Source organism: Talpa occidentalis, unplaced genomic scaffold (assembly GCF_014898055.3).
Source record: "Talpa occidentalis isolate TD23 unplaced genomic scaffold, MPIMG_talOcc4v2.1 talOcc4.2, whole genome shotgun sequence".
Lineage (NCBI taxonomy): Eukaryota > Metazoa > Chordata > Mammalia > Eulipotyphla > Talpidae > Talpa > Talpa occidentalis.
In genome coordinates, this window is record NW_023602073.1 from 8106083 (window position 1) to 8129593 (window position 23511).

General features: G+C 40.8%; 1 protein-coding gene across 6 annotated transcripts in view; it reads left to right on the forward strand.

Annotated features, from left to right (window-relative positions):
* Nucleotides 1-23511, forward strand: part of RNF144B (ring finger protein 144B) — a 149084-nt gene that overhangs the window by 97497 nt on the left and 28076 nt on the right. For all 6 annotated transcript variants that reach the window (XM_054698335.1, XM_054698333.1, XM_054698336.1 and 3 more), the window contains exon 3: nt 18910-19014. In XM_054698335.1, coding sequence (XP_054554310.1) covers nt 18910-19014 — 105 coding nt within the window. The remainder of the gene's footprint in view (nt 1-18909; nt 19015-23511) is intronic.

The window sequence follows — 23511 nt, forward strand, 5'->3', positions numbered from 1 at the left end:
GTTTCCATATCTTGGCTATTGTAAATAGTGGTGCAATAAACAGGGGTGCAGTTTTCCTTTTGAATTAATGTTTTTGTGTCCTTAGGGTAGATTCTTAGGACTGGAATTGCTGGCTCACTGGAATTGCTGTTCACTGCTGGTATGGCAGATTCATTTTCTAGTGTTTTTGAGGAACCTCCTCGTAACTTTCCATACTGACTAGACCAGACTACGAAACCTACCACCAGTATAAGAGGGTTCCTTTTTCTCCACATCCTCTGTAGCACTTGCTGTTTTGAGTTTTTAAAATTCACCATTCTCACAGGTGGGAGGTGGTATCTCATTGTGGTTTTGATCTGCATTTCCCTATATAAGTGAACAAGAACATTTTTTTCTATGTCTGTTGGCTGTGTTTATATCCCTTTTGGAGAAGTTTCTAATTAGCTCTTCTGCCCATTAGTTTAATAGGATTATTTGTTTTGGTTTTGTTGAGTTTTTGTATAAATTCTTTGTAGATCTTGATATCAGTCCCTTGCCAGATGTATGGTGTTCAAATATTTTCTCCCATTCAATAAAGTGTCTCCTCATTTTGGTTACTGTCTGTTTCACTGTCCAGAAGATTTTTTAGTTTGATGTAGTCCAGCTGTTTACCTTTTTTGTTTTCCTTGCTTCCAGAGGTGAGTCTTCAAATGATGTTCCTGAAGTTTATGTCATGCGGTGTTTTTCCTATGTTTTCTTCTATGTATTTTATGGCTTCAGATCTTATATCTAAGCCTTTTATCCCTTTGGAGTTGATTTTTTTGTGTAGTATGAGATAGTGTTCTAATTTCATTCTTTTCATGAGGCAGTTCAGTTTTCCCAATACCATTTACTGAAGAGGCTGTCCTGTTCCTGTGTATATTTTTGCTCTTTTATCATAAATTAGTTTTCCAGAAACATATGATTTTATTTCTGGGTTTTCAATGCAGTTTCATTGGTCTGTGTGTCTGTTTTGTTCCAGTAATATGCTGTTTTAGTTATTATGGCTTTATGGTATAGTTTGAAGCCTGGAGTGTGATACCCTCCTTCCCTCTTTTTCACAGGAGAGCTTTAGCTATTCAAAGTCTTTTGTGGTTCCATATGCATTTGGACTCTGACAAAGATGGGGAATGTGGTGGGGAGAGAGCAAAGAGGAGCGGTAGGTTTAATGGAGGGTTTCTGGGACTTTGGTGGTAGGTGTGGTGAAATAACATGCCATTGTAAATGTGTCAAGCTATACCTATAAGACAGATACTGTGATGTTACTCAGCATTACCTCAATAAATGTAAGTCAAAAAAATGAAATGTAAATTTTGACACTATGTTTTTCCATCACAATGGTGTTGATACGGGTCAGATGGCATCTGAAAAGCAGCCAGTTATAACACACAGATGACTCTAGGGAACTGGCTTCCTGAACCCATGATCTCCTGCATGGCCATGCTAACCACCTACTTATTCAAGGGAAGTGGTAAAATGTGGTAATAGAGGAAAACATGGTAAAAATCCCTCTGAAGTCCCTAATGACTCTGTCTCAGTGTGACAGTCCAAGAATAGGAAGGGACATTAGATCTCCTCATGTCCCCACCCTCCTAATGGAAGAAATCCTTTTCTGGGGTACATGTATAGTTTGGTATTTAAATCAATGGGTCTCAAATCTGGCTGCCTGGACTTGACATTTTAAACAAATATTGATGGTGCATACACAGTTCTGATGGTCTAGTTATAGTGGTGAATAATGGAAGATGTGGTTGTCAGGTAGCTCATATCTTTTTTTTTTTTTTTTATAGAGGCATGTTTTATTTATTTATTTGTTTGTTCGTTTTGTTTATACATGCACTGGGTACAGTCAGAAGCGCGGGAGGGCGAGAGAATTCACCAGAGCCAGAGTGGGGAGCAGAGCAGGCAGAAGGACCGAAGGACACTGCTGAGGGGAGCAGGGGGCGGCAGGAGAGGTCTGCGCACCATGTGGGACCCTCCTCTGGTGGCCGGGGAGCAGCCGGGGATCGAACCGGCGCTGCAGAGGCTGCGGGCAGCTTTGCAACCCAGCGCTCAACCGCTGCGCCACCGGGGAGGCCCTCATATCTTCATGAAAGGCACTGATGGTGACAAGAAAATACAGGAGTTGGGTGAAGATTGGTGCTGTGAGGAAAATCAGCATGGTAGGGAGCACTGTGGGAGAAAAGGTTTCAACTTTAGTATGAAAGGTCAGGAAAGTCTCCCTGATAGGTTATTATTTAAGCAGAGGCCTGGAAATCATGGGAAACAAGTGGTGTAGCTACCCGGGAGAATATCGTCTTAGGCAGAGGAAAGCAGTATGGAGGTTCTAAGTTGGGAGTGTGCTTGGTGTGTAAGGAGACTGTGTGTGTGTGTGTATGAGAAAAGATCTACTGTAAGAAATTGGCTCACACAGTTATTGGCAAAGTCTCACAATCTGCTGTCTCCAAACCTGAGTGAGACTCAGGAGAATCAAGGGTCATTCCAGCCAGCAGGAAGAGAAGGCCAATGTTCCAGCTCAGCGGTCCAGGCAGAGAGTGCATTCACACTAGAAGCTCTGCCTTTCTGTTGTGTTCACCCTCAATCCATTAGATGAGATTGGCCCACATTGGCAGGGGGCAGTGTGGGGGCGGGTAGTCTGCTTTACTAAATCTGCAGATTCAAGTGCTTATGTCATCTGTAAGCATTCTCACAGACACACCTAGAAATAATGTTTAACCAAATATTTGGGCACCCCATGGTGTGGTGAAGTTGACACAGAAAATTAACCGTTGCAATCACCCCGACTGTACAGAGAATGAACTACAAGGGGGCAACGATGAAAACAAGGTTAGATGGGAAACATAATAATCCAGGCCACTGATAGACCAGCAGGACATAACAAAGCTGCTAATACCTTTGAGTAGTCCAAGTTTTCATTTTCTTTTATATAATACAGGGATAATAATAACTCACATGTTAAGGTTATAGAGAAGACTGCAATATATAATCTGAAGCATTGAGTACATTGGCTTGAATATAGTGATATGTATATTGGTCTTAGTTTGATTTTGCTTGAAAACCTCCCAGACTGGCAGATACCATAACACTGGTTATTTGGGTCTGATTTGAAATGATTGGTTTTTCTTCTACATGTTTCTATATAAATGTACATGTTTCTTCCACATGTTTCTACATAAATCCTACCTACTAGTACTACTTCTGCTCTCTGGAACAAAATGGGTGAAATCTAATTTTTATTCTACTCACTAGCTCTGAATTGTTTGAAGGAAGGTTATCTCTTGTTAGAGGGCAAAGACAAGATTAGTCATTAAAAATTCTCCCACAGTGCTCTGTCTAATGTGGGAATACTAATAAATAGTATTAGTCCTCCCTCCCCCTCAGTTGATGCAATTCTTTTGAGACAGGCTTCATTTGCACAACATCCTTGACTTTGATCTTGGGTTGAGCGAGTACTTCAGGCTTTTCTCTATTCTCTTAGAAAAGCATATGATGTTGGGGTACAGGGATGATCCTATGATATAGAACACTATTTAATTTCTATTTAAACAAAGCAGGTTATAAAAATGGTAGGTTGATAATCTGTGCTTGTATGTTGTATGTATTTATTTTCTTCAGGGCATAACTTGTAATAGTTTAGTTGTTTGAATCACAGATCAAAATGCTGGCCAAATGCTCAAACCATGATCAGAGAGCAGGCGAGTTGGGTATGCAGGGAGAGAACTTTCTTTTCATCCATTGAGGCATCCAAGTTTGTTGCTTCTTTGAAGGAGCAACTTTATTCCGATGTCCTCTGTTCTCATCATAGTCCTGATCTACTCTTCCATTTGACACTGTGCACATTGTGTCCATAGGCATGACCAGCTTTGGTGTGGAAAGCAGACCCTTCATGATATTGGTGGGGCCGTGGGTGGGTAGAGTGCTGCTGGGGGAAGTGACAGCTAAAGTGTAAAGGTGCAGAACTTAGGGAGAGTGGCCTGCCTGGAAGCCCGCTGAGCTATATCCCTGGAACCTATGGTTGGAAGGTGGGTGTGCTTGAGGGTGGGACTGGAGAGGGCAGCAGAGATGAGACGGAGGGTCTTGCCCACCATGGTAAAGAGCGTTATGAGCACTGGAATCTTTGTTTGGTGGTCGGGTGGGGGCCTTGGCATAGGGTGGAGAATGAAGGGAGACAGAACTGGAGTAGGATGAAGGAAAGTGTGTGAGATAGCTTGGATATCCTCATTAATGTATGCTGTAACTGCTAGGGTAGACTGCAGTTGGGGGTTGGGAGTATTTCTTTTCTTTTTTTTTTTTAAAGATTTATTTATTTATGCATACAAGAACTAGGGTACAGGCCAGAGGTGGGGGGGGGGTAAGAGGATTCACCAGAGACAGAGTGGGGAGCAGAACAGGCAGATCTACTGAAATACACTGCTGAGGGGAGCAGCAGGTGGGACAGGAGAGGTCTGCTGCACCATGTGGGGAGCTCCCTGGCTGGCCTGGGGATCAAACTCGTGCTGCAGAGGCTGTGGATAGCTTCATAGTGCTGTGCTATGCTCCCCTTGCACCGCCAGGGAGACCACAGGAGTATTTCTTTTCATGTCTGCAGTATCTCTTCCCTCTTATCCACTTGGATACGAATGTCACATTTCTTAAAATGTTGTCAAAATATCACTACCTGTGTTAAGGATTCATGTGGTCCTGTTTAAATCATTTTCTTTTTTGCTGTCATTCAGTTCTTCTACCTTTGTTGTACAGTGCCTGCTCAGACCCCCTTTTTTTCCCCAAAGATTAATTTTTAGTTATTTTGTGAAGGAGACCTGGGGTGTAGGCCAGAGGTGCAGGGGGTGAGAGTATTCACCAGAGACAGAGTGGGGAGCAGAATAGGCAGATTACTGAAAGCACATGAATTTAATCCCTGGCCAGGGAGCTACCCACATGGTGCAGCAGACCTCTCCTGTCTCACCCGCTGCTCCCCTCAGCAGGGTATTTCAGTAGATCTGCCTGTTTTGCTCCCCACTCTGTCTCTGGTGAATCCTCTCAACCCCTGCATCTCTGGCCTGCACTCCAGTTCTCCTTCACAAAAATAAATAAATCTTTTTAAAAAATACATACATATTCCTGTTTTAAAGGTCACAAGATGGATAGCCAATAGATATTTATTAATATAATACTTTTTTGGATTTGTGCACTCATGTTTTGAGACCCACTGAGTTGTCCCAGGCGATCATTCCACCTAAATATCAGTTTTCCAAAGTACTTAGGATGGGTTACTGGGCCATAGGCAGATGAGTCCAGTTAGACTGAACTACTTACCAAGTCTGCCATCATTTTAGGCTGTTATGTATAGGATTTCAGTTCCCATTTATCTCTTTGTAGAAATAGGAAGTCAGCAGGCAAATGAAGGCCACCAAAGGAAGACAGACACAAAGTCCACAAGGCTGAATCCTCTCTTCCCTATGGTTGCCAGTCTAGAGTGACTTGCAGTCCTAATCTGAGTTGTCAGCTCAGTGCAAAGCTTTTTTTTTTTTTTTTTAAAGATACACTTTATTTTTTTGTGAATATAGGAACTGGGGTACAGGCCAGAGGTGTGGGGTAGGGGATGTGAGAGGATTCACCAGAGACAGAGTAGGAACAGAACAGGCAGACTGACTGAAATACACTGCTGAGGGGAGCAGCTGGTGAGACAGGAGAGGTCTGCTGTGCCTGGTGGGTTGGGGATTGAACTCATGCTGCAGTGGCTGGCAAAAGCGTGATAGTGCTGTGTCTTTAACCCCTGCGCTACCAGCGAGGCCCTCAGTGCGGTTTTTGGTGATCAGTTTCACGTATGCTGGTAGGAGTAGAGAATTGATTTAGAAATACAGTGAATCCTAACTGTTTTCCTTTCTCCTACCATTTTTTCCTGGCACCCTTCTTTTTATGGCCAGTTTTAATTGTAAATGAAATGTATGCTGGTTTTACGCAAAATGAAACTTCCAAAGTATAGACTATATGAACAGTTTACCTGTATCCCCTCCAGACTCTTTCTTTGAATGTGGATAAACACATCTAGGTATACATATTCACACACATTGCTCAACAGAGAAATGGACTCTTTTTCTGTAGGGACTTTAAGTTCTACAAATTTCATTTAGTGTATTGTGGGCATATTCTGTTTGAGACTGTGCAAACCTACCTTGCCTAACTTCCTTTTAAAGTGTTGGATTCCATAGCATGCTATATCAAAATTTGTTTAATTAGGCCCCTCCTAATAATGGTTGTTTCCAGTTGGCAATTTTTGTAATTATATAAATGTGAAAATGTATCTCTTAAGGATATATTTCTGGAAATGAAATTGCCTGATAAAAAGTTAATGTACATACATGTAGAAGCATTTGTGTCCCCTACTGATATGACATTTTAGCAGTTCCACCAGGAGCGCAGGAAAGCCTTGTTGATGCTCTGGAAATAGCTCACCTTTTGAAAATCTCACCTTTTCTAATCTGCTGTGTTAAAAGAATGCATCTCATTGATTTATGGTTCTCATTTAAGGAGGAAACAATTTGTAGCAAAACAAGTTAATCTCGTGATTCTGTCTTTAAAAAATAGACAGTGTGCCTGGTATCAGTACAGTTTCAGCTGCTTTTATACCATAGGTTCCACAGTGAGTGTTAAGAAATATAGAAAAGTAAACCGTGTCTAGAAATTTATACTACACGTAGATAAGATGAATGAGTGAATGATAACACTCATAATGGTGATAATGGGAGATGCATTATCACAAAAAGTTTATATTTTTAATGACAAAATGATGCTAAGTTGTAAAGGGAAATTAAAAAATTTACTCGAGTTAAAACTAAGTGGTTGTGAGTTAACTAGAAGATTGAATTAACTCAAACCTTTTTCCCTGAACATTTTAATTCATCAAGAATTGGTTGTGGGGGCCTTCCTGGTGCTAGGGGTTAGTTTCAGCACTATCACCTGTAAGGCCTGATTTTGATCCCTGGCCAGGGAGCTGACCCACACATGGCTCAGCATACCTATGTCATCTGCTGCTCCCCTCAGCAGTGTATTTCAGTCAGCCTGTTCTGCTCCCCACTCTGTCCTTGGTGAATCCTCTCATCCCCCACAGCTCTCGTCTACACCCCAGTTCTTCTATGTATAAATAAATAAATCTTAAAAAAATTGTTTACATTGTGGATTGCAAATATGTTCAACATCTCTGGAAATCAGGTCAGGCATGGTAGAGCTTCATTTTTGTGGAAATAAATAGCTCTATATGAACCAAAAACCTTATTGGTTTGAATTATTTCCTACTCCTAGTTGGGAGGCCCGAGACTGTTTGGCAAAGTGTGAATATAGGTTTCCTTATTCAATTTCTTTGACACTCCATTTATTGATTGATATAAAAAAGTCCAGGAAAGACTAGCAAAGGATTTGAGTACCTAACATGTTACATGTATCCTGCAAGATTTCCCCCACTTCCACCATTCACTTTTGCCTTTGTTGGAGCACAACGGAAATCATCCTGTACCTCTAGGTGTTCTAGGTTGGCAGATAATCAAACAAGCATCAGAAAGGTCGATAAAAGAACAAGTAAAAAAAGTTGAATAACCACATATATACCTCCGGCGTTCATGCGAGAGACCAGCATGACTAACTGACCAGCCATCTAAATAGCTTAGCTAAGACAGCTGGCTTTGGGTGGGGAGACTAAGAGGAGGTTAGTTATAGAGGCTTATGAGGAAAGGTACAGGAGACACAGGTATGCAGACTTAAATTTTTTCTTTGCAAGAGAGAAGGAGAGCGCCTCTGGTGGTGCAGGGGTTGGAATCTCAGCACTGTCAAGCTATTGCTAGTCACTAAGGCCCGGGTTCTATCCTATGCCAGGTTGCAACCCACAAGGCACAGCAGACCTCTCCTGTCTTGCCCACTGCTCCCCTCAGCAGTGTACTTTAGTAGATCTGCCTGTTCTGCTCCCTACTCTGTCTCTGGTGAATCGTCTCACCCCCCCTCACCTCTGGCCTGCACCCCAGCTCTTCTATGCATAAATAAATAAAAATAAATCTTGGAAAAAAGAGAGAGAGAAGGAGAGTGGGTCTTCGGTATACACCCTTAATAAAGAACTTTACACAGAAATACAATTCTCTAAAGCAAACCCCCACCCAGCCTTCCTGCCCCTCCCATGAAATTTGGCAAAATATCATATTTTGGGATGGCAAAATTTCGCTTCCCTACACCTTCCATTTTACAGAGAAGGAAAGCCAGTGTGGAATTAACCAACTTACCGAAGTACCATACTCTTAATTCCTGGATGCTGGAGTGGTTTGAATAAGAACAGCTTCTGGGAAAATGCAAAGTGTGTTGCCTAGACATGGTATATGCTCCCCAAATTTTATTTGTTAGCAGAAGTAGTGGATGAGGTTTATGTTGGGTTTTTGTGATCCTACCTCTGGTTTCTAAAGCTTGACAGTTGCAGTTTAGATACATAAAAATTTAGTCAATACAAGATGTGAGGAGCAACTGTTTGAGGACACCCAAGGTTTCCCCAGAAACCAGATTGTGTATCATCTGACTACAGATGGCCCCAGACTGAAGGGATTGAGCAGTGCACCATGAACTTTGACTGAATGACTTTGGACCAGTTATTTGAGAAAGCAAGGGCTATGAGATCAAGCAGTCTGGTTCTCACACCAGTGCATGTCAAAACAGAAATACAGGGTCAAGTCCAGGCCTCCTGGTTCAAAGGCTGTTTTTTTCCTGCCTCCCTCATGCATCATGTTTGTGGAAGTTAAGAGGATCTCAGTCTAGTAGCAGTTTCTAAGTGATGCCTATGAGCTAAGAGTAATAAACGAATGGGCGACTTCAAAGCACACAGAATTCTATTACAACGGGAGAAAAAAATTATAGTCAGAGTCTGCTTTTTCCAGGTAGTGTGCTCAATGCAAATTGTCTTAAAATGGAACAGTGTTTAGTTTTTGAAAAATGTTATGGTTTGTGGTGTTGATGATCTTTAGAAGGAAAAGGAGTTTTTAAGTTGGTAAAAATTCCAGTATTTCTAATGCTTTAGTTCTTCTTTTTATTTTATATATTTTTATATCATTTTTCATTTTTGTACCATGTATGCATTTTCATCTTGGTTTTAATCCCCATAAAATTCCCACCGCCCATTCACCCATGAACTATCACCATGGTCCCTTGTGCTCTTCCTACCTTTCTTTTGATCCTACTCCCTTCTCCCCACCCTGCTCATGCTTCAGTTCTAACAGCTTGGAATCACATGATTCCATGAATTCTAACAGTGGGAATACAGACAAGGGTTGTAACAGAATTCATAGGATGAATATTTGCATTCTAAGCCATTGGTTCTCAAAGCGTCACCCATAGACTAGCAGTTTCAGCAGTAACTCTAAACTTGTCAGAACTATCACTTCTTGTGCCCCACCCGAGACAGACTGAATCAGCAGCTCTGAGGGTGGGGCCAAGTGAATGGGGTTTCTGTTCATCTTTCAGGGGTTTCTGATTCCCTGATCTAGGATATTTGCGGGCCAGCTACTGGGGACTCACATATGAATCCTCGAGGTCATGTACTTTTAAGTACATTGGCCCCCTGTGCCCCTCTGTCTCTTGCGAGCCCTGACACCAATCTCAGACATGGCTATCCCATGGCTTTGACTTAGGCTTTTGCCTTGATAGTCTAATTTGCTAAAATATGGTGCTAACTCAAAACATTTGGAAAGTGGCAGTTCAAGGATAGTAACTAGGTTAGATTTTAACAAGAGTGTAAAAAATCTTGGGTATGCAGTAAGCATATGGATTTAGTAAGAGGCAGAAAAGCAAGGCTGGTTCAAATTACGGCAATTAAAATTTTAAAAAGTAAGTACCACACATAAAATTCCCTGATTTCTAGAAACTTACTTTTTAGGAATTGTCAGAAACATTCACATGTTTTAAGAACAAAGATTTGGGGGAAAATTATGAGGTGAGGAATAGTGGCAATTTTGTTTGATGTAGATTTGAAGTAGGATGATAATTTCATTTTGCTGCACAGCAATTAATACAATCATCTCAAACTTAATTTCAAATAAAACAAGCCTCAACCTATTCCACCTAGTCACCATTAGTCACTGTCCAACCTTTCTACTTTTTCAAAATTCATGTTTCCCAAATCTACTAAATTCTTTTTTGTAAATGGAGCCAAGACGTAAGTTTTTGCTTACAGCTTAGATGTCTTCTCAGCTAATAGTGCTACACCATCATGTAGAGAAACAAGATCTTCTTGAGGACACTAACAGATCACTGTTGTCCAATTTTGGGGTTGTTGATTTGAGCCATTTTTCATGCTGGCTTTTTAAGTTATATGGTATAGAAAAAAAAATGTAGTTCATCATGCATTAGCTTCATTCTCTCATTTATGTATTATAATGGATATTCGTATTCTTTTCAAAAATTTCAAGTATTTAGTGGAATTTTTACAAAAGTATTCTACAAACTTGAAAATATAGCAAATGTATGAGGGTTCACAAACAAAAGAAAACGCAAAGGAAGGGGCCTCCCTAGTGGTGCAAGGGGTTAAGTTGCAGCACTGTGAAGCTATCTGCAACCACTGAAGCATGATTTCCATCCCCGGCCAGGGAGCTACCCACATGGCACAGCAGACCTCTCCTGGCTCCTCGCTGCCCACCTCAGCAGTGTATCTCACATTTGTGTTTATACAATAATTGCAGTAACATAAAGCTTCATGTGAGCATGATGAGAACAAGAGAAAGAAAAAGGATCTTAAACAATTAACAAGTTTAGGTTTATTGACTGGAAAATCTGAAGTTCTGCTTCCCACTATGCTATTAAAATGCTGTATTTCCTTAGGCGGGTCTCTTCACTTTTCTGGGACAAATGAGGAACTCGAAACCTTGAACTAAATTAGTGCTTCTTGTATGGATTCTTTGAAGAGTGACCATATGTACATCCTAGGCTATTGAAGACTGCCTGTAAAGTCAAATCTTTTTTTAAAGATTTATTTATGCAAACAAGAACTGGGGTACAAACCAGAGTTGAGGGGAGGTGGTGAGAGGATTCATTGACAGAGTGGGGAGCAGAACAGGCAGATTGACTGAAATACACTGCTGAGGGGAGCAGCGGGCAAGACATGCTGTGCCATGTGGGTCAGCTCCCTGGCTGGGCATCGAACTCAGGCCTTGGCAGTGATAGTGCTGAGACTTAACCCCTAGGCCACAGGAGAGACCCCTGAAAGAGTTTCCTGACCCATTGTTGACTTAGTGTGTGTTCCCTTCTGTGTTGCTAAGACTTTATGAGCATTCTGAGATAGTCAAAGGTTTGTCTGTGTGTTTAAATAGGACTCTCTAGGTACACAGATCAGGGCAAAGAAAGTGACAAATGAATTATTTGGAACATGCTGATGTTTAATCTGGATGTGCTTGTTTTCTCTGCCCATCCTGCATGTTGGCTGGGGCCATGGAGCCAGCTGAGGCTTGGTGGTTCTGAAGTCTAATGTTTCTTTGGAGTAAATGGAAGGATGTAAATGTGGCAAACTTTCTTGTTTTCTTTCTCCTGGAACCATGGATTGCATTTCTGGGTAGACTGTGTTGTAAAATGGTGCAGATGGTTCTCTTTGGAACCAGTGTAAGAGTTGGGGTCTCTTTCTGTTAAAAGGCAGCATAGGTGGGATGAAAGAGAAAGCTCTGGAAGGTTAGTGGAGTTTTTTAATCACTTGTGTTAAAGCAGAGCTTTCTGATGCTAGTGTCTTCTTTGATTGCAATGTTCTTGCAGTTTAGCAGATTTCATTGGCTTTATTATGAGGACTGGATTAGACTGGAGCATTTCCAATGGATTTCTCTTCAGAGCTATTTCTGTCATGGGGTTTCTTGATTTAGATGTTTATGATCACTTGAGATAAAGATAGAAGTGTTTGATCACTCTTGCTTGGTGGGAATTGGATGTACTTTTGACTGGGGCCCAGATTTAATCACCTGTATTAAATGACTGTTCTCAAACAGATAGGTGGACCTTAGTCTCCTCTCCCAGAAAAAAAGAGCAGCACAAACACAAACTTATGCACACACATACATAAAATCCTTCCCTCGGAAATTCTAAACCAGTTGGTCTTTACTTGGGCTTGAGCTTTGGATATTTGAAAAACTCCCCAGATGATTCTGTTAAACATCTGGTGTAGAGAGTCTTTTCCTAGATACTGCTACTCAAAAGTTTGGTCTGTGTATTAGCTGCAGCTACAAGACATAGGAGGTTATAAGAAAGAAAGAGATTTAGCCTCCACTCCAGATCTCCTAAGTCAGAATTTGCATTTTACAAAATTAATTAGTTTAATTAATTAGTTGTCTTACAACATTGTTAATGTTTGGACAGTATTTGATTTCTAGTGTAGTCCCCATACTTATCCCACCACCATAACACCTCAAGACAGAAGAATGAATAAAGAAGATGTTGTATGTATACACAATGGAATACTATTCAGCAATGAAAAAGATAAACCCATGCCATTTGTATCAGCATGGATGGAACTGGAAGGGATTATCCTCAGGGAAGTAAGTCAGAAGGAAAAAAGAAAAACACCAGATGGTTTCACTTATATTTGGAATATAGAGAAACCAAACAAGGTGTTGGGGGGTGGGGGGATCCAAATCTTGCAAACTGACCATAGATCTGAGGCCTGCAACAGGGGAGAGCAGCAGGAGAGGTCAAAACAGGGGAGGAAAGAGCACAAGGGACTGTGGAGATGAAGCACAGGGTTTGCCTTTTTAATAGGATCCTTGAGCGATTCAGTGGGCATTAAAGTCCGAGAAGCATTGTCAGTAACATAGCTGAATGTCAAGTAGGTGAGTGTTATCTTTGAGGTTGTCTACCCTCCTGTTGAAATACCCCTCTTCCTTTTGCCCAGGGATCCTCCTTAAAGCAGCCTTTCCCTATGGCATCCTACAGTCCCCATTGTCTTGCCCATTTTTCCCCCAATAAAAAAATATCTGCTTATATCCTTTTCTTCAGGGTTCTGCCCTCTGCTGGGGAACTTTTGACCTAGCTGACTAAAGTGTAATATTCTCCTGCCATAGTTACTAGTGAATGGTAACAAATACTTTTTTTTTTTGGTTTTTAAATCTATTCATTTTCTTACTTCCTTGTTCATTTTTGCATAGTATTTGATTTCTTCACTCAGGTGTATTCCCCCTAGTTCTTCCACTCTCATAGGGTGGAGACAATGATTTAAGCAAAGACATCAATTTCTGATAATGTAGACAAGGGATTTTTAAGCAGCAAAGAGAGGGGATTAGACTTAATTTTTTTAAAAACTTCTTTTTGCCTCAATGTGTAGAATCAATTAGAGAGACAAAAACAGACCGAGGAAGACCGGCCAATGGCTAAAGCAGAAGCCAAAGCAAGAAGAGGTAATGACAGATCGCCGATGGTTATGGCAGAAGGGATTGGCGGAGGTGAATCGTCCTGGTTTATAATTAGGAAATAAATGGGACTGAGAGGACTTATTAAATCATGTAACAATATGTCCTGTAGTTCCTTCCACCTGTTTTTCTGGATTCTTCAGAGAACAGGACAGAATCCCTGCCTTTCCAGTGAACTTCTCAGTGGTGCAACAAGTCAGTCCATAATAGATAGTCGTAGGTAGTGGTCAGTGCTTGCAGAGAAATAAAGCAGTGTCAGGAGGCCTGATAGGGGAGGGCAGGTTAGCCTTTTTAGCCAGGGAGGACCTAACATTAAGGGTGAACATTAAGCAAAGTCCTGATTGAACTTAAAATGAGCCATGTAGGAGAAGAGCACTCCAGAGAGAGGAAATCAAATGGCACAAACCAAGAAAGGACTTAGCGGAAGGAACAGCTTGACACACTCAAGAAATAACAAGAAGGCCCATATACCCAAGAAAGGGACGATGTGGTAAAAATGAGGTCAGGGCTGTAGCTAGTTAGAACATGTAGAGACTTGCAAGCCAGATAAGGGGCTTGTGAAGCAATCTGAATGAGATGCAAATTCATTGGAGAGTTTTGGCAGGAGAATAACCTATGATTTATATTTTGAAAAGCTCTATAAAAAGAAGCCAGGCTGCTGTGTGGAACAGAAACCAAGAGACTAGTCAGGAAGCTCCTGCAGGAGTGCTTGAAATAGATGAGGGGGACTTGAATTGCAGTGGGAGTGGTGAGAAGTTGTTATATTTGAGACAAGCTTTGGTTGTGGAGTTTGAGGAAAAGAGGAATTAAGGATGACAGTGCTTTGTGTTGTTTTGGGCTAAGCGATTGAATAATTACTGGTGGTTCTATTTACTGAAGACTGGGAATGTGTGGAAGCAGGTGTGTTGGTATATTGAGGAAGGTGGAATCCAAAACTCTGGGAAGTTTGAGATGGTAATTTGCCAGCCAGGTAAAGAAGTCCAGGAGGCATTAATTGGATAGAAGGGTACGAAAGAGTGTTAGGGGTGTCATAAATGACTCCAGGTTTCTGGGTTGTATAATTGAGTGGGTGGAAATGCCTTTTGTAGAGCTAGAAAACAGAATAAGGGCCAGATTTAGGGGAGAGGATCATAAATTTAGGTTTATATTTGTTGCCCATGAGGCCCCTATGAGCTGTGGGGTGATTTTTTTTTAAGATTTATTTATTTATGCATACAAGAACTGGGGTGCAGGCCAGAGGTGTGGGGGTGAGAGAATTCACCAGAGACAGAGCAGGGAACAGAACAGGCTGACTGACGAAATACACTGCTGAGGGGAGCAGCAGGCGAGACAGGAGAAATCTGCTGCATTATGTGGGATTCTCGCTGGCTGGCCAGGATCAAACCTGTGCTGCAGAGGCTGCAGACAGCTTCACAGTGCGGTGCTCAACTGCCTGCGCCACCAGGGGAGGCCCCCTGGGGTGATTTTTGAGTAACAACTACATGGGTACTACATACCCACGTCCATTCATGACTTAAAATGTTTCTGTGCTCAACCAAACTCATTATTAAAGTGAAATGTTGACTCTTGAAAAGACACAGTTGTTTCTTGTGATATTAGGACTTTCAAAATGTTATGTTGGAAATATTTCCCTTAAATTTGTTTAATACTATTGTTTAATGGAATGTAATTGTTAGCAATCTAAGTGATGGTGGTTTTCTTTCTTTCTCTATTGTTCTGTCTTTACAAGTAGGTGACAGTTACTTCCAGAACTGTTTTTTTTTTTAAAGATTTATTTATTTATGCATACAAGGCCTGAGGTGTGGGAGGTGAGAGGATCCCCCAGAGACAGAGTGGGGAACAGAACAGGTGTGCCTTAGCCAGAGGTCTTAAAGAAGAGAGGGAGGGTCTCAGATTAATTTTTCAGTGAAAGCTAATGGAAAACAAATAATGAGCCTAGAGTATTGAAAATTCAATGAGAAGCAATAACTGCCTGTTATTGCTGGGCTGCCTATTTTCCCTTTTTGCTTTTGGATAGGCTGTCCACAATTGATGGAGTGTTAAGTGCCTGTGCATTACTTAGCAATATGCATTTTGGAATCTTAAAATCTCTCTCTTATTTCTTAGATTATATACGCTAACACCATGTAGTCAGTGTACCCAGATCTACCTTCTCTCCTAAAGTCAGTGGGTCACATAACAGGTGAGTTTAGTGAGAAGCTGCAGAAGTCACTGGTTTATGTGTTGTGGTTTCAGTATACCTAAGAACCTACCATTAATAAATATGACATACCTGTTATAAACTCTTGGGGAAATGTAGATTTTGAATTCACAAATTTGCAATGTAATTTAAAATGGATTTTTTTTTTTTTTGCTTATAAAGACTCATACCATCTCTTTCATTCCTACTTAATGCTTAGCCTTTTCTATAGATGCAAATAATTCTAAGGAGATGCTGGAAGAGGAGGGCCAGTAGTTCTGTTACAAGTACCTGTTCTGCAGATGAACCTTGTCCACCATAAGTGGTTTAGCTGTTTCCCTGCTGGGAATGGAGAAAAGATAACCTCAGAAGGCCTAAGGATTAACATTTCCTCCCAATGCATTTGAAGGGAAGTCTAAGACCAGGTGAAATGTAGTCCAAATATGACCAAATACCTTGGAACTTGGAACCTTTGTATACAAAATTTCAGGTTTGTGTTTATGTGTGTTTTAAACCCTCACTGGGTTTAAATATCAAATGCCATCCACCCTCGACAAATACCATAATAGATATTGTTTATATTTTTAAAATTCAGGGAGGCAAGCCTGGGTTGTCATAGTGTCAGTAATTTTCCCAAAGTCACCCAAGAGAGTGGCATTGGGGCCACACCCCAGATAGAAGGTTATGTTCTTCAAACTGTCCACTTTGCTTTTCTCAGAAACCTTTCCCTTCAACCCAGATGCCTTATGTTATTAGAGGTAAGTTTCAACTTAAGTTTAGTTATTCAACTTAAGTTATTCAACTTAAGTTTCAAGTAGCAGCTGGGACGATCCAGGTGGTAGCCCTGGATTGTGTGTGGCAGGTGGAAGGCTCCAAGGTCCTCAAGTGTCACAGGCCTTCATTGTTTCTTCATTTGCCTCCTGGTGTTGCACTTATGCTGCTCCTTCTGGAGTCGTACCTGCCCATTGACATTCTTCCTCCTCATTTCCTACTGCTGGTCTTTTTACTTTTTTTAAATATTGCCTCCTCTTGTCTCTCTCTCTCTCTCTTTCTCTCTCTCTCTCTTTAAAATTTATTTATTTATGCATGCCAGAACTGGGGTACAGGCGTGGGGGGTGAGAGCATTCACTAGAGACACAGTGGGGAACAGAACAGGTGGATTGACTGAAATACACTGCTGAGGGGAGCAGCGGGAGAGACAGGAGAGGTCTTCTATGCAATGTGGGTCACCTCCCTGGCTAGGGATTGAACTCGTGCTGCAGTGCCTGCATATAGCTTCATAGGTTGCATCTTAACACTTTGCGCCACCAGGAAGGCCCCTGGTCTTTTTTCTTTTTAAGGTTTATTTATTCATGCATACAAGAACTGGGGTTCAGGCCAGAGGTGTGGAGAGGTGAGAGGATTCACCAGAGACAGAGTGGGGAGCAGTGTCCTGTGGGTTAGCTCCCTGACCGGGGATCGAACCTATGCTGCAGTGGTTGTCGATAGCTTGATAGCACTGAGACTTTAACCCCTTGTGCCACCAGGGAGGCCCTGCTCTTTTTTTCCTAGCACTGGAATGCAGGCCTGGCAAGGTAACTCTAAGAGCAGATAACACTTGAGCCTCTCGTGAACAAAGAAATGAAAGTTAAAATACAGTCATTTTATTGAGGTCAATTGTAGGGAGAAGAGTGACTTAAGAGGACCCCCCTACTCCTAGATATTTGTATTACCCAAGGCATACTAAATTACCTTTTTGACCTCATTCATAATGAATCATGAGCTTTACCCTATGTCTTTAGATATCATCTAAAAATATTTGTCATGGTTCTTCGTCACTCCATTGTATGAATTTGGCATAATTTAAGTTCTATTTGGGATATTTTGGTTATTTTGTAGTTTTTTTTCCCATGATGAAAATCATAAAAAATGGATAAATCTTGCCTTTTGTGACAACATAGATGGACCTTAATGGGATTATGCCAAGTGAAATAAATCAGAAGGAGAAAGAAATGCTATGTGATTTCACGCATGTGGAATATAAAGAAACAAAACAAAGGAGCAGATAAAATGGAACAAAAACAAACATAAATTCTGACAACACAGTGGTGATTATTAAAGGCAAAGCAAGTGGACATGAGAAGGTAGAACCAGGTAGAGGGGATTAACTAGATGGTGGTAGATTTTTGTGTGTGTAGTGTGGTATATACATTTGTTGAATGTGAAGCTATTTACCTGACAGTGTTGCAAACTTTGATAAAATTGTTTTTAAAAAGGATCTTTATGAGATGAGAATTTTTCACCATGTAAAGAAATAAAACTGGTTTTAATGGGTTGCCCTAGGCATTGTTTCATTAGTACATTGCAACAGAATTTCAATCAAATAAGTCATTATTTTTCTGAAATAATATAATCATAATATTAGTTTTATTTTCAGATGGGGAAAATAAAAGTGATCAATGAAAAGAATAGATTTTACAATTATGTCATTGATATTCTGACCACATGACTTATCTAACAGTTAAACTGATATGAAAATTTGGTACAGTGATAATATTTTCAATCCTACAGGTTGATAGATAAGTATCTAAATTTGAAAAATCCAAACAAATTGTAAATAACGACCACTTCCTACGAGTCCCCAATTCATTGACTAACTTGTATCTTCTGGGTTATTCTTTGACATTTGAACTTGATTATGTCCATCATTCCTAAGAAGAAAGCTAACCAATAATAAGAAATTAGTAGAAATTGAGGAGCCAATTTTTGGATATTTTAAAGTTTTATCTTTTACTTTCAGGTTAATGTATGTTGAAAGAAGGGTTGAGGGCCTCCCCTGGTGGCGCTGGCGGTTGAACACTGCGCTGTGAAGCTGTCTGCAGCCTCTGCAGTGCGGGTTCAATCCCAGCCGGCAGGCAAGGGTCCCACATGGCGCCACAGACCTCTCCTGTTGCTCCCGCTGCTCCCTTCAGCAGTGTATTTCATCAGTCTGCCTGTTCTGTTCCCCACTCTGTTTCTGGTGAATCCTCTCACGGCCCTGCACCTCTGGCCTATACCCCAGTTCTTGTATGCATAAATAAATAAAATAAATCTTTTTAAAAAATGTGCGAGCATAGAGGAATTTGACTTGTTGCCTGGAATAAGCCCAATATTCTTAGGATGAAGTCATACATCATTAATCGCCTGTCTCTGCATTCTTTCCAAAGTGATGGCTCTTTGAGTATCCACACTTGTGATAACTTATGTTTCCTGAGTACAAGAACCCCAAGACTACCAATTAAGGAAGAAGAGCCAGTGGTGGTTGTGTTATATAATCAGCCTGCTACTTGGATGCTGAGGGTAATTGTCTTGTTTCTTTTTAACTTCTAGTGCTTGAAACAGTATATGCAGCTGGCAATCCGAGAAGGCTGTGGGTCTCCCATCACTTGTCCTGACATGGTGTGCCTCAACCATGGGACCCTGCAGGAAGCTGAGGTATGCATGAGTGCCAGTATCATCCCTTCTTTCCTGTTGACATGATTTTCCAGGGCCTTGTCTCCTTGCGTACTTTCTTACCAAGGAGTCTAGAAACAAACTACAAAGGTTAACTTTTAAAGGCATAACTTATTGCTATCTAACTTTAGATTCTTCATATAAACTGTTAAAGCTGTAATTTACCTCCATTCTATTTTTAGATGCTATCTAAGTGTTGACGAAGCTTTAGAATAGGCTAATGTGTGAGAAATCAAATTCATCAAATGTAAAGTTTGGAGACTGAATAGTGAGTGGCCTTGTGATTTTAATCTTTTAAAGATAATACTGGAAAGATAAATTTAAAACAGATTAGCCACAGTTGTAGATAATATAAACTATGGTGATTCACAAAGGTAGGCCGAATTGAGCCAATTCCAAAGAGCAGAGATGTACCTTTCATTTGACCTTTAGCATGCCTCAAAAATACGGTTTTTGAGTGAGTTCTCCCATTTTCTTAAGGCTGATTTATCTCTTTCCTTTGTTCAATCCATTATCAGTAACTTGCTTTTCTTGTGACTCTTAATCTTCAGATCCTGCTTTCTTTAAATGGGCAGTTAGTGAACTATTGCCCATTCTTAGGGCACTTGTAAGCCTCTGATAGCGGTCACAAGACAGTGATGAAGTAAGTTATTCATTCACCAAATATACCATACCTGCTGTGCTCCAGATCCTCTTCTGCTTGCTCTCATAGTATATTATTGGATCCTTTCCACAAATGCATGAAGCAGAGGTCCAGAGGGTGGAAGCAATTTGTCCAGGAGTGGCCAACTAAAAAGCAGGAACACTAGAATTCCAATCTATTTCTTTCCTGCCACCTCAATCACATGGCTTTAAGAGTAGAATTAGGGCCTCCCCGGTGGCGCAGCGGTTGAGCACTGGGTTGCGAAGCTGCCTGCAGCCTCTGCAGCCAGTTCGATCCCCGGCTGCTCCCTGGCCACCGGAGGAGGGTCCCACATGGCGCGCAGACCTCTCCTGCCGCCTGCTGCTCCCCTCAGCAGTGTACTTCAGTCCTTCTGCCTGCTCTGCTCCCCGCTCTGGCTCTGGTGAATTCTCTCACCCTCCCGCGCTTCTGACTGTACCCAGTGCATGTATAAACCAAACAAACAAACAAATAATAAATAAATAAATAAGACATGCCTCTAGAAAATTAAAAAAAAAAAAAAAAAAAAGAGTAGAATTAGTTGGATAATGGGATCCTGATAAAGACCCCATAGCTGGAAGCTCAATCTCAATAGTGTGTGTAGATATATATGCAATATATGTGGATTGTAAATAAAACAGTCAGAAAGATGTAGATCATTCCCAAGCAGTCTGCATTTAGGAGTCCTGTGTTCTGCCTGTGGAATATCAGCTCAGTAGGACAAGTGAGTTTGATGTGTTTTTTACGGAAGGATAAAAGGCATACATGATAGTTTAGATGTGACTCATTTTAGGGAAATCATGAAATAATTGAGTTTTTTTTATAAAAAGGCAATAATGAATATGTAAATCTTGTGGTAAGAGGCAATTGTTTACTTTTGTGTGAGTAATGGTAGAAGGAAATTCAAGTGGGAAAATATTAGGTCAGCTACCAAGAACACTGTTGATCTGTGCAACTTGGAAATGGTTTTTAAAATGAGTTTCAGAGGAGACGGGAGCAGATTAGAAAGGGGGCTGAGTAGACAGACTGTGGGGGCCTTCGTTGGAGGGTGTGGCGTGGTGACATACACCTGAAGGGTGTGATCCTGTACCTCTCAATCACAGATAGTATTGTAAACCAGTGTTTCCTCAATTAAAAAAATAAAATAAAATGAGACTCATCTATTCAAGGGCATCTTTTTATATATAATCCTTCTAGGAAACATGTTTCTTTTCTTGTGTATTTCTTTCCCATCTGATCAGTCAACAAATGTGTATTAAGAGTGCTTAGCGTGTGGTGTCTGTTCCAGACCAGAATAGAGAGGTGAGTGGGACAGTCCCTTTGCTCTCATCCTGGAACTTCTGACTTAGCAGAGAGGAGGAAACTGACAATGAGTCAGATCCTTCTAAACGTGCAAAGCGTGCGATGGAGCAGGCCCCAAGAGCTGTGTTTTGTCTGACTTGACTCCTGTATGTAAAATCTGTTAAACATAAATGAATTGCTTGATGAAGTTTTAAAGCAAGCCTTTGAAGTGGAACATAGTGCAGTATTCTAGACTTGTGCTATCCAATCCTGTAACCACTACTTGTGACTATTTATATTTAAATGAGTTAACATTCAGTCAGCTTTAAAGTTCAGTTCTTTGGTTGCACTTGTCACTTTTAAGGTGTTCCGTAACTTGCCCAGTGTCTTGAAAAACAGAACTTTACATCATTCCAGAAAGTTCAGTTGCAAGTGTTGTTCTCCTTGAATGGTCCTTAGGGGCCATCAAAATTGGCTATCAGGGCTTCCTTGGTGGCTCAAAGGGTTAAGAACAGCACTGTGAAGCTATCCACAGCCTCTGCAGCATGAGTTCGATTCCCAGCCAGGGAGCTACCTACCTGGCGCAGCAGACCTCTCCTGTCTCGCCCGCTGCTCCCCTCAGCAGTGTATTTCAATAGATCTGCCTGTTCTGCTCCCCACTCTGTCTCTGATAAATCCTCTCATCCTCCTCACCTCTGGCCTGTACCCCATTTTTTTATGCATAAATAAATAAAAATAAATCTTTTTTTAAAAAGTTAAAAAAAATTGGCTATCAAATGTTAGTAATTATGTGTTCAGACAAGCCAGTGGTGAGTGAAGACCGGTCTTTGGTTTCTCTTGTAACTCTCTAGAACAGAGCTAACATTTCTGGTTTTCTTACTGAGGACAGTTCCCCTATCTTTTTAAATCCTTATTCTTTCCCACTATAAACGTACTCATTAACATTTTCCTACTTCAGGTTCTACTTAGTTTTATTCTAAAAAAGAAATTTACTTTTAGGCTACGTGAAAATCAAACAAATCTACAATGACTCTTAAAAATTTTAAGGGGACATTTGGAAGAATAAGACAAAAACATATTCTAGAGTAAACTAAGGTATTCCACAGATTCTTCAAAGTCTGTTTCCCATGAAATGAGTAAGCAGTTGCTCCAAGGCATTGACAGGCCATTTCTGTATTCTTTGATCTCACTAAGCCTGATTGAAGATGGATCATCATGTACAGTAATCAAATGTTCTTAACCCATTTGCCACTACTTTTTTTTTTTTCATCACAACTGTGGTTGTGATGTCTTTTATTTTGAATTGAGGAATGAATAGAAGACATTGGAGCTATCGGTAGCTTCTTCAGTTTATACAGGGCCAATCCTTTCAAAACAAATACCAAACACACATGAACTTGAGCTATATCTACTTCCTTTCTGACTTACTTTCCATCAGGCTGTCCTTATATATAGTTATTGTAGTAACCTGTAGCTCCAAATATAGATATTATTGAGTATACCCCAAGAGGCCTTATCCACAATAACTTGACCAGATTCTATCTCTATGACTACTTCCTCTGTCTTTTAAAAAATGTTTGGGGCAGGAGGAAGGGAGTAGGGTTAAAACAAGGGTGGTAGGAATTGTATTGGGACTATAAGATGAAAATGCATACATTGTGCAAAAATGAAAATGATGTAAAAAATTTAAAATAAAAAAATAATAAAAAATGTTTGGGGGTGGGTGGGAAAGCAAACATTGTTTAAAAATGAACAATGGAGCCTCCCCTGGTGGTGCAGGCGATTGAGTGAAGCACTGTGAACCTGTCTGCAGCTTCTGCAGCATGGGTTTGATCCCGGCCCGCAGATGACAATCCCACATGGCGCAGCAGACCTCTCCTGTCGCGCCCGCTGCTCCCCTCAGCAGTGTTTTTCAGTCAGTCTGCCTGTTCTGTTCCCTGCTCTGTCTCTGGTGAATCTTCTCAACCCTCCCATGTATCTGGCCTGTACCCTGGTTCTTGTATGCATGAATAAATAAATCTTTAAAAAAAAATAAAAATGAACAATGATGAAGTAAATAAATAAATAAACAAATAAACAAATGTTTGATTAGAGCTACACACTTTGCCTGCCAAAAATAATTCTGATTAAAGCTCAAGTTCCTTTCCGTTGCTGTTGTTTGTATTACATTATATGATACTTCATCATGCATTGTCTCATAAAATGCATTTAAATATAACCTTTCTTCATCTTCAGAGGATTTCAAGAATTTCAGCTCTTTCGTCCAGAATCTTTCCTGCTGCAGGCCTTGCTTGCTCTGCTGACTCTGTTCTGTGTGTCTGTCTCCTGCTGGCTTTGGGTCCCTTCTGTCTTTTTAATGCTTCTAAATGGACTCAGCTGTCTGCCTCTCAACCATTATTTATCAAAAATAGCTTCATCAGCAAAGTATTGAAACGCCCCATTCAAGGACTATTTGCTGATGTAGGAAACAGTAGAAAAGGCAGCTTCCTCTTCAGTGTCTTGGAAGCTGGGGGAGGCGTTGACTCTGGAGATGCGCC